Genomic DNA, 12,134 nt, shown 5'->3' with positions numbered 1-12,134 from the left:
CATAAATTGAAATGGTTCAGACACTAGGTAAATATAGAAAAAAACACATTTTCGCAAAAATATCACTTGATCACTTGTCAACAATCAACATAATTAGTTACATTTATTTTTTGTAGTGACATACATTATATACATAGTTAGAATATAAAAACTAAAAGAAAAAACATTTTTTATTAAATTACAGAAGAGTGTAGGTTGAACGAATTCAGTATGCTCAACCTCCACCGAGATTTAGTTTAATCAAAGAAGACAATTATCGCAAAAGAGGTGGTTAATATTTTTGCCAGCAATCTCAAAGTAATGATCGAATTTTATGAAGTAGAAATAAAATAATGGAGGTATTTCTTGGAATGTGGAATCACATCTCTTTCTTCTACCCAACGTTTCAAAATGGAATGCATGTATATAGTTTTTGTGTGTAATGGACTGAGACTTGCTCCCTCCCCCCTTGGCGAAATTCTGCCTACGCCCATGCAGCTTTTCATAATTAAAATGCCAGACAAAAAATATGATATTAAAAAAACTAGGGAAAAAATAGGAAGGGACTCTTTTGATAGCATTAAGGGTAGTTAGCTGTAACATTTACTCACCTCAAGAGGTGTTAATTTATTTATTATAAGAAGACGTTATCATAATCATAACGTTATTATAAAAAGTTCGTAATTATTAAGAAGAAATAATATGGTACGACAATAATAATGAGAACCGGTACAAACCGCAATCATTGGTTCAGTACATTGTAAGGAAACTGCTTTTTAGATCAAGAAGGTGATTTCTTTATGTTCACGCTCAACCGCCAGATTTTTTCCCAATTAAGGGTGCTATCTATTAATCCTCTCGATTTTACAAATGTCTTTATCTGATCATCTGCTTTGGTACCTGATCTCTTCAAATGACACCTGTCAACGCAAAGGGACCTTTCCCACCGGTACAATGGGCATAAGATGTTTGAGGGACAATATCTATTAGGCTAAGTATCAGCGGCTTGCCTTGTCGGCAGGCAAGTCAATTATAGTTTATCCTAAGCACCTGTAGCCCTTTGTGACATATTTTTCGTCGGCGTAGCTAATGGTAGCCAATGAGGAAATAGATTCCAAAAGAGTGACGCCTTGACAACCAAGTGGGGTGGCTGAAGACCGAGACAGAAGGGGAAAGGTAATTTGGGCTCGGAACTGGCAGCTAGAGGAGGAAAGAGGATGGACTTCAACAGGAGGAAGTTCTCTATAAAAAGCAGAGGAAAGATAAGCTCTTAAGATCTGGAACTCCACGGCTGAGATGTCAACAACACTCCACAGCATTCACCATCCATTCAACTATTTGTAGATATATTAGGTAATAGTTTACAATGTAATAATATTTTTTGCAAACCATTTATCTGGATCATTTTATTGCAATCATGTACTAAATGTAAATAAATACTTTTATATTAGTATACTATCATATTTCCAAATACCACTCTTTACTATATTATATATTCCAATGGTAACAACATTTCATAAATATAAAAATATTTAATTAATAAACTAATAAACACACAAGCCCTTTGGAAAGGTGATCCAATAATAATAGTTTTGTAGGACTCTATAATAATAATTTAAATTATAATATAAATATATTTGGATAATAACCTTTATTAATTATCCTGGCATCCCAATTCACAAGAGGTATAATACATTGCAAGGGCACCCACTTTGTGAGGTTGGGTTGACCCAGGGAGGGCACCAGGACCCACAGGATTGACTAATGGCTACAGTTACAGAATAAATAATTATCCGTCACAGACGGATTCGAATATTGGTCCTTGGAGTAAGCAGTCCAGCGTCTTACTTCTATGTCACCCCACTGCCCCAGAAGATGCTATTGCTATGTAAATTAATAAAGTTGAAAAAAAAAAAAAGGGTGAAGAAGAAATAAGGGTCAGACTATTTTTGTTTTTCATTCTGGAATAACATATCTCAGCAAAATTTGAGAAAAAACATAAAAATATAAAAACATAACAATCATGTTTGTTTATTTAGTGAATAGATTAATATATCTCTTTCCAAATTTTGTGATTAAATTGAGAATTAACCATTAGATATTTGAACTGCCCATAAATAAGAAGTGTTGATAGATAAATTTGCCAACCGATTAATTTGAGTTTGTAAGGTATTAAAGAAATCACAAAAATGAAAATCTGTTATTTCCCTCAGTAAAAGTAGAAAGGCGCATCCGATTTATTAAAACATCCTTAAATGTAAGTTTCTATCAGACACCTCTTGATTGCCTAACATGCGACGAAATTTGTGATAATTCATTAATTAATAATTTACTTAATAATTTGATATTTTACTTACCTAATTACATTATGTACTTAAGTACGTAATTTAATCGCATTTAACTATTACTCAAAAGAATAAATAATTCTATTTGTTCTACTAGTCACTGGTTATTCAAACTATTGATAATCTGTTACTTCCATAATTAACTTTTTATTATTTTATTAAATGTTTTATTTAACAATAAATGACGAATAATAGTAATTATCGCTTTGTCGGCAGTAAGATTTTTTTTATTATATATATTAAATATTCTTAAGATTTCATATATATATGATTTTTTTTTTTTTCAGTATGAGCAAAAACTAAAACTCAAGCCTAATGTTTTGTTGAGAAAGCCTCAAGTTATCCAAGAACAAAGAGTGGAATTGAATTCCGTTTACAGACCAATGGTTAAAGGAAAAAGAAGTGTTTATTGTTCAAAACTTTATATTAAACCAAAGAAACTCTTCAGAAAATCGCTAAAAAAGATTGTTCCCACGAAAAATTTACGTGATAATAAACGTAAAAAAATAGAAAAGCTCGTTATAAAACGCACCAACATTCCTCTTCCTAGCTATTTAAGGACGGATTTAGATGAGCGTGATAGGGACAAGGTATATGATTTAGTATAGACGTTTAGGTACATAAGTCTCATTCAGAATGACCCTTAATTGACATTTGTTAAAAAATGTATTTGGCTTTGATAAAGTAATTAAACAGGAAAAATGCATAAGAAAACTAATCCAGTGCAAATTCGAAGGGATTCAGGGCACCTCATTTGAGTTGGTTACGTTTGTTAGAAGTGATGTACCAGCTGTCGAAGAAATTCTCCTAATTGATCCGTTTTCGATACCAAAACTGAAGCTTCTTTATTTCCTGTAAAAGTATAGAAGTTCAATACTTCATAAATTATCAATAATTAAATGTCTAAAACATTAGTAATCGCGATACATTAAAAACAATTTCTTGTTACTGAATTCTTTTCTCTCTAATCGTTCATAAATATTTCATCGATGATACCGTAATATAATAAACTCAGGATATTTGTTTTCTATATTATAAAAGAAAAATATTCTATATCTATTAAAACATCATCTAAGGGCGTACCCAGGAACAAAACTAGGAAGCCAAGCCATCCCAAGCCATGGTCAATCAGGTTATGATATTTCTCTACGGAAAAGGGAAATGAAGCCAAAGTTTGAAGAAAATTATATATAGTTGTCGTAGAGCTTCATTATTTATTAAAATCAGTATTTTCTTGAAAAAAAACACATTAATTTTTACCAAATTAATAATTTATATATAGTAATCTTTTCACTTTCTTGAGACGGTTATTACTGTTATGATATGTCCCAAAACTCTTTGTTATTTCTTTAAAAGTTCAACGTTCAATGACCAAAATGGTCGAGGATATCCTCAATGACAATCAAATAAATAACACATTTTATTATACATACATTTTTAAAAATTTTATCAAACAATATAATTACTAATAAATTAGCATACCCTAAATATAAATTTACACCTCACATCCAAGTGTAGGCTATTCTGCCCAGATCGATATGATTCTCTATTGTTTTATTATTTCATAGGTTCATTTGACTGAAATTAATGTTTTTTGTTAAAATTGTTAAAAAATCTATGCATAATAAAACCTGTTATTTATATGACTGTCCTTCAGGATGGCTAAATTGGCCAAAAGTTCGGACTTTTAAACAAATAATAAAGAGTGTTTTGAGACTTAATTAGATACATATTATTTTATTTAAATAAATTAATAAGTTTTTCACCTGAGCAGCTGCCCCTTCCTGCCCCCACTGGGTACGCCAATGAAAAGAATCCTTACTTTATTAAAGTTACATTTCTCCATTAACCAACCGAAAAACTACAGGATTATTCTAATTTTTTAACCTCTTTTAAAACATGTCCATGAAAGTTCATATTGAAGCTATAATTAAAAAAAAAACAAGAAAAAAAGTCATATTTAATTTTTAATTTAACAAGAGATAAAACTTCCTTTAAATAGTCACGATTACAAAATTTGCCTGTTTTTTAGAAGTAAGTTTAAATTTTTCATAATTAAATAAACAATTTTCAACTAAATCATTATTATAATATTTATCCTCACCGTTTAGGATGCGCGCATAAATAATGTATCAGTAGAAATACGAATAAACGGAAATTAAATCATTAAAAAAGAGATACAAAATTAAAAAAATTCAGCATCTATTTCAAAAATTATAATCTTTTTCCCCCCATTTCTCGATTATTTGTTTTAGGATTAATAATAGCTGCTATAATGTATTACGATGAGTTGTTACAATATTGTACTTTACACTATACTAACACGAGGCAATAACATATTTCTTTTTAAATAAATGTGTAGATGTAAAAGGACATGTTTAACTTCCCGATCTATTGGCAACTTATTATAATCACCGATAAAATGGAAAGTGTAAATTTTTACTCAGTTTTGATATCGGGTAATCTAATTCCTATGCAAATATTAATAATATAATAATATCTTGTTGGATTTAGAAATACATAATATCTATTGTATAAATCATTTGATTCTGTAAAACAAATTTCATTAATAGTAGAAATATGTAGAATACAAATTATGTTGCTGGACTCATTTTTTATCAAGTTTTAAATAAATCCATACAAAGAGGGTTTTTTTTTATAAATGTTCACTAATAAATGAACAATCTTATAATTTTAACAAATTAAATCAGTACTTAGCATTACTGGGGATGTAAAAGATAGCAAAAGTGTAGCCAAAATACGGCTAGTGACCAACAATGTTACAACTCGTAGCACATGACGGGGAAAAACAGACTTCTTTAAAAAAGATTAATTTTTTAAAATTCCAAATTGTCAAATTTAAAAAAAAAATAGTTATGTACATTCATATTAATGAATTTTTTACAGCATTTTTCTGTATTAATCCGAACACCCTCCTCTAGCAATTAGTTTGGATTTCCGAGATTGCACTGTGTAATGTATTGAGAATATGTTCGCACGTTGGGATATATATATATATATATATGATTGCTGTTATTCCAGGCTATTATTAGTACATGTTTTTTGAAGTCTTGAAATCCGGTTAATAAATATACAACTGTAATGTTAAATTGCTAACCAATTAATATATCAATATTATAACATTTAAAAAACAAAAAATATAGTATATTTTTTACTTAAGAGAGAGAACAACAAAATCTCGAAACGCCCCCAAAACATAATTGCATATTTATTGAATGACCCCAAGATCCTAATATAAATGTATATAAATATATAATATAAATTTATGTGTGTTTTAATAATAATGTAAAAATAAAAATAAATTTTCAGCCAATCATTATAAAAAAGAATTTAGCAACAGTCCTCAGAGAAGCGGCCACATTTTTAAAAGAAGAAAAAAAAGAACATGAAAAGTATGTCTTTACATAAAATATATTATTAATCGCTACAAATAATATCTATATTTAAATATAATTATAAATAATAAAGTAATTATACTTATAGTATTAGGACGGTTTATTTCTTGATTATAAATCTCAATTAGATAGATGTACATTATTGGCGAGATCTGTATGCACACCATATGAATCGTTCCCCTGATAAAGGACGTGACACTAATCTAACTTTACAAATTCTCCAGTAGTCCACCATAAGAAAGAGCCGAACCATACAATCCATCCAGTGAGGTATAAATACAGAGGGAAGCTACAGCGCCAAAAATCCAGTTACTATAACCACTATCAGTTATTTCTTTCCCGTTATGCACGAGCCTTCTAGGGCATTTGGGGAAATCGCATTATCTGCTCAATCCTATTATCAGACAAAACTCCTTTTTAAAACCTATTTCTTTTGTTTTTACTCCTAAGTGTTTATTTTCGAACGTGTCCTGAAATGAGGTAGGCAACTCCTGGAGGGAAGGGAGGGGGACGTTAGAATCTCCCTGGGGTTAACTATCTACGCCTTGGCTCACTACCACGCATCACATGGCCTAAGCTCAAGCATAAGGTAAAGCCCACAAGCCCGTTTCCGCCTCTTCTTTCAAATCCCCTCGTACCTCGTACTCATTTCTACCATTTTTTTCAATGTTAAGTGGGTGACTAACTCCCAACTATGGGTCATGAGTGGTAAAATTCACTCACCCGAGCTTGTAAACTTGTGTTGCCGGGAGCTTCGGGCGTAAATTTTCCAACTGAATGACTCCGATCATTATTTCAGAATAGTTATTTGATTTTACATCTTACAGGAGTATTAGTTTCAAAGAAACAATAAATTGCGAGACACTAGAAAAAAAAAGGTACCTTATTTTACTTCGCCCCTTTTCACTCATCTTCTAGGACCACTGGGAAATTTGGGACTTTTAGTATGTTTATTATTACATTCCCAAACAATATTATAAAGTTTAAAAACTTTGGAAATTGTGTCATAAATTGGCTCAAATCTGCTTAATTTTATAACATGAGCATTTTTTTATATAACTCTTTGATCAAGACCTGCCAACCGGTGTATTTCCTACTGCTCCGACTATTCGAGATGCTTTTGACTATACGGTCCTTCGGCTTCCACACCTGTACAAACCACCGCAGTTGGCATCGGGAGAAGGTGCATCACACTCGTCAATAATTTGACAACCCCAAATTCAAGAAAGTTATCAATTGGTGTCAATATTATATTATAACTTACCAATATAAAATTAGTTATACATATAAGAGCCATTTTGTTGGCTTGATAATTATAATAGCAAAATTGAAATTTTATTTTCACAATGTACATTGTAAGTACATACGTTTGAATTAATTTAATTGGTGAAATGTTAGTATTTCTCATCTTTATCTGCCTTTGCGTCATGGAGCCTCAACACTGCTCAAAGTCTCTGCTTAACCTTCGGTTGAGGATTTTCCTCTTCTATTACCAACACTGTGTATATATCCTTGGTATGTAACTCTAGGACGTTCACGTGGTCTCCTACCTGTGGGACTAGTCTTCATTACCAGAATCCATGTTCTCGTCCATACAGCAGACATTCCTTAACCACATAAGCTGTCGGGTTTCCAAAGTGGTTTTAAGTTCAGGAACTTCCAGCTGCTCTATAATGAAATAATGCTATCCGTCCTTGTTTCCTAACAGATCTACTTAATAACCTCATTTCTGCTACTCTTAAGTGACTGGTATGCCTGTCCAACATTGTCCAACTTTCTCCATAGTAGGTGAATGTAGGCAGGTAGACGGACTTAGATCGTTGTAATGTTACCAACAATAACCAATATCGATAATGTTAGTAGAATTAGATTAAACAGAGGCTTTGATTAGAACAAAATTTTTATTCTGAATTTGAGATTTCTGATTAACATTTTATACATAAAAGCAATTTAGATTTAAAATTTATTTATAAAAATATAATTATAATTTCGATATTTTTAACCAGATTGAAGCAGATAGTAGAAGGTGCGCCGAGTACAATCCCACACGAACAGTTGTTAAAGAGTATGAGGTTGGATGATGAGAGGAAACGAAAGAAAAGATTAATCGCTGGGCGCTTGAAAGCCCAACTAGTTCGTCAAACTCTAATGCTTGGAAGAGAACGTGCGCTCCACCGCGCTAGAGGAATAAGGAAACGATTCGAAGATGAGGTGAGACTATTTCAAATGAATATTTATTTTTTAAATCGTATAGTGTTGTAAATATATGAAGTTTGTATTCAATAATTAAACTTTATTACAATGCAGGAATTCTCACGACCGTCTCAAGAGTCATAATCATTAAACAAATAAGATTGAAAAATATTCTAAAATATTTTGCTTAGGTTATTTATTTAAAATATTATTGCAAATGAATTTTTCCAAATTCTACTATAAACTCGACGTTCAAGATTGATCTTATCTTTTAACTAAACAAGCCATTGATTATTCTTAACCCTCTGCACTTGGCAACGTTTCGGACGTCACTTACCAGCAACTCGACGCCACTTTTTCCCGAAAGGTACACCCTAGAATCGTGATATAAAATAGTACAATATTAGAACCAAGTAAGGTATTGTAATGAAATTTGGTTTATATGTATTTGTGGACATTGAAGAACGCATATTTACATTTTTTAAAAATATTTCTTATCATTTTTTACATTGTGTAAATTGTGAAGCAATTGGTTGGATAATATCATCATCACTATCATTACTATCATCTTCTGCTTGAGTATTTATTCTGTTAAATCTGTCTGTATAAATGTCTATCTGAAACTCGTCTTCAGTACTGCTTACATCACGAGACTCACTGGTACTTAGCCGTCTTTTAAAAAAATAAAACAAAATAATGATAGAAAGGGTAAAGAAATGGTTTGGAAATTACAAAATCGCAACACTGTCTAATTACTGCAGAGGTCTTTATTATTCGACGCTTCAATACAATGCGAGCTCTTATAAATTTGTTTATTATCTTATTAAGTTTGCCTAGATATATGGTTCAATAGATATTTACCTTTGTTCCACTGATTCTACATAATACTCAGATTAGATGATTAGAGAAGTAAAAAGTCCGTCGTGACTACACTTCGCACGTTCTCTTTCGACGTAAAACTGGTTGATTTATGTTTCATGCATATTGATATTTTTATCTGTTTCCTGTGCCATTCAACTTGAGAACCATGGGAACACATGCGTTTCTTAAAAAATTTCGTTGGAATAAGTTCATTCTCTGTAATCACTAATAAACTTTCATTTCACCTCACGGGGAGGGAGGGGGCGACCGAGTGCAGAGGGTTAACTTACCACCTAACCATCAGATGAGGGACTGTTGACTTTACGAATTAGCCAGCACAAAATGATCCCTTATTTCGAATATTAATCTATGAACATTATTATTATTTATATATATGAAATTTCTTGTTAGAGACATAATTGTTTACTTATTATCTTAAGTCTCCTACGTTTCAGCTTTACCGGCCATTTTCAAGGATCTATCAATAAAAAAAATTAAATATATTACATTTATTATAAATTAACTTTAAAAACATTATGAAAAAAATACATTTCCTACCTTAGTACACTATCACAGCTAAACATTGTTAATCAACATCATTTTAGGCCATTTTGCCTTGGTCAATTATTTATCATTAGACAATTATCTTTAAAAAATCTTAAATTATGAAAACATCATGCACTAGTAAATTAATCATCATTACAATGTCTAAAATACCCATTATTCTTACAGTTACAATTATTATATTTACTAGTTTACAATCTATATTTCATTTACTCAATTTATCAACCTTACATTGAGTAACGTACCTCACTATCCCAGGTTTGCCATAGCCTCATTATATTTCCAAATTTATTCCAGTATACTTATTCATTGATATTAGTATTTTAAACACCTATCAATTTTAATTATATATTCTTTATCTTAACAAAAACCTTATTATGATCATAAATTCACTTTGCTTAAAATTTCAGTACAATGCTGGTTGAAATTTGTTTTAATTTGATTTAAAATTAACAGTATAATTAATATTCTCTGATAGAATATATATAGCCTCCAATATTTTTCTTTTAAAGGCATTGTTTTCTTTATGCAAAATCATTGTATTTTCAAAATCAAAATTATGCCTATTTTTGGATACATGTACTACTTTATTTGGGTCTTCATTCTTATTTCTTACTATTTTGCTGATATATTCTTTTTCCCAATAATTGTTTGGTTTCTCCTATATATATTCCTGGAAAATTCAGACATGGCACTTTATATACCAATCCCGATTGATTTTTTGTCTCCAATTTACCCTTTTTATTTTACTGTTTAGGGTCTCTTATTACTAGGTCTATAAAATAAGGAGTATTCAGCCACATCATATTCTTTGAACCGTTGGCAAACCTGATGAATTAGCCAGCACAAAATGATCACTTACTTCGAATAATAATTTATGAACATTATTATAACTTATTTATCCCCCTACCCTTCCTATTATGCGATTCGGGTGTAGGGAGTGGGAAGCAGCCCATGCCTATACTCACTACTGCAGTCAATATAATATCGTGATAGTGAATTCAACTGGCTCTGAATGCTAAATTGAGACTAATGAATGACTTTATGGATTTAGTCATCTCGTCACCTGAATGGCTCATATACAAGTCAAGTGAATTTTTTTTTTTTTTGTTTATTTGTTAAGTAAATCTGTGGAATGTTTCATGTATACTTGAAAATCTTGGGAAGGAACAACTAGTACTCGTGGTGGTACTTCAAGCATTAATTTAAATTAGAAGGACCCTTGGCCATCTTCTTTTCAGACGCCTCGGAGGATTATCTGGGATTGGTAAGGATGAGAGACTAAGAAGTAATGGGTTCCTTGTCTGGGGAGCCCCAGAACTCCTCAATTCCATATGTCCAAATTGATCTGATTATCGTAGTGTATAATATTTTTTTGAAGTGAGTGGGAAGTTAAGAGCGTTTGTCAAGATGGTGTTGTATCAATCGAAATCTACGAGCAGTTTCTTTTCGTTTCAGTCTTGTATGTGGATTCATGTAAGTCTCTTGTCAAGATGGAGTCCTAATTATCGAATTTGTTCAACAGGCGTTAGTGGAGTATTTAGAAAGGATACTGTACTACAGGAGGGAAGAGGTTTATGACGGAGAGTAAAGATGATTTGTTGGGTTTTGTCAGGATTTATTTTGATTCTACAGTTTTGGCACCATTCTTCAATGGATGTTATGTGTGTCTGTAGTGTTTGTGATGCATTAGTAGGGTCGTTGTTTACAGACATGTGTCATCAGCGTATGTTGTTAGGACTGCGTTTGAGTGGGTTGGGATGTCAGCAGTATAAACGGTGTAAAGAATCGGACCTAAGATACTACCTTGAGGAACACCGGCGGACTGAGAAAAGAGAGATTAGTAGGCTAGGTTATTATTTACTTTAAAGGTCCTATCAGAGAGGTAGGAACGAATGGAAAGGAAATATGTTGGGGGTAAGAATTGACGAAGTTTATACAGCAGAGCTGGATGCCAGACTCGATCAAAAGCTTGTAAAGTGAAATTAAAATACTAAATACTTAATAGCACAAACCATTAATTAGCTCATGCGCCTTCTAATTTAACAGTCGAATTCTTGTTTGAACAGAACATTTATTTATGCGTCGTTTTTCATTCCCCGTTATCTTTATAGACTTTATATGTTAAATATATATATTTTTTTAAATCTTTGACTTTTCAACGACATATTATACGTCCTTATGACTACTCTTATTTACGAAAATGAGTTTTTAACCTGAAAAAAGTATTTTCCCTCTTATCCCCTTAAGTTAATAATGAAATTCTTTCTTAGTTCGCCTTTATCCAGTTTTCATTACTAATAAATGTTTGCGATTCATTCAAACAAACAAATTAAAAGGTACTTGAAAAAAAAGCTATTTTGTAAATTCGTCATTTAAAACTATTTCAATGAGGATAAGACCTAGCTGATATTGAAGTCCACTTAATTTTACAATGATAAATCGAGTGTAATAAAACCCGTTAAAGCCATTTTTGATCAAATCGAAAAATCGATTATATAAAGTGGCACTTCAAGTCAATCTATTTTATCTAAGAAGCAGCTTTGATACCTTAGGCACATACCCACACGAAATTCGTAATTTTAATATACTAAGCCTTTTTTGTTTTGGGACTCGTTTACTTCAAAACGTGTATTTTCGTCGAAATCTTTTTTTTTTATTGATATTTACAACTGTACATAAAATACATCAAGTAAATTTGAAATACTATCATAATGGTATGGTACCAGCATGTAGAGAAACTACCCATTTGTAGCTCTCTAAAAACAGTTTTACA

The 12,134-nt window shown here is 31.4% G+C and overlaps 1 protein-coding gene across 1 annotated transcript in view; it reads left to right on the top strand.

Moving 5' to 3' along the window:
• The window catches only part of LOC106681673 (uncharacterized), a 72,313-nt gene that overhangs the window by 29,849 nt on the left and 30,330 nt on the right, over positions 1-12,134 (top strand). Inside the window, exons 7-9 of the mRNA XM_014422119.2 lie at positions 2,612-2,914; positions 5,655-5,737; positions 7,747-7,951. Of these exons, the coding sequence (XP_014277605.1) occupies positions 2,612-2,914; positions 5,655-5,737; positions 7,747-7,951 (591 nt within the window). The remainder of the gene's footprint in view (positions 1-2,611; positions 2,915-5,654; positions 5,738-7,746; positions 7,952-12,134) is intronic.

Source organism: Halyomorpha halys, unplaced genomic scaffold, assembly GCF_000696795.3.
Source record: "Halyomorpha halys isolate HHAL.00 unplaced genomic scaffold, Hhal_1.1 Scaffold358.1, whole genome shotgun sequence".
NCBI classification, from domain to species: Eukaryota; Metazoa; Arthropoda; class Insecta; order Hemiptera; family Pentatomidae; genus Halyomorpha; species Halyomorpha halys.
Note: the sequence above shows the minus strand (reverse complement) of the source record. Positions and strands in the feature narration are given on the sequence as shown.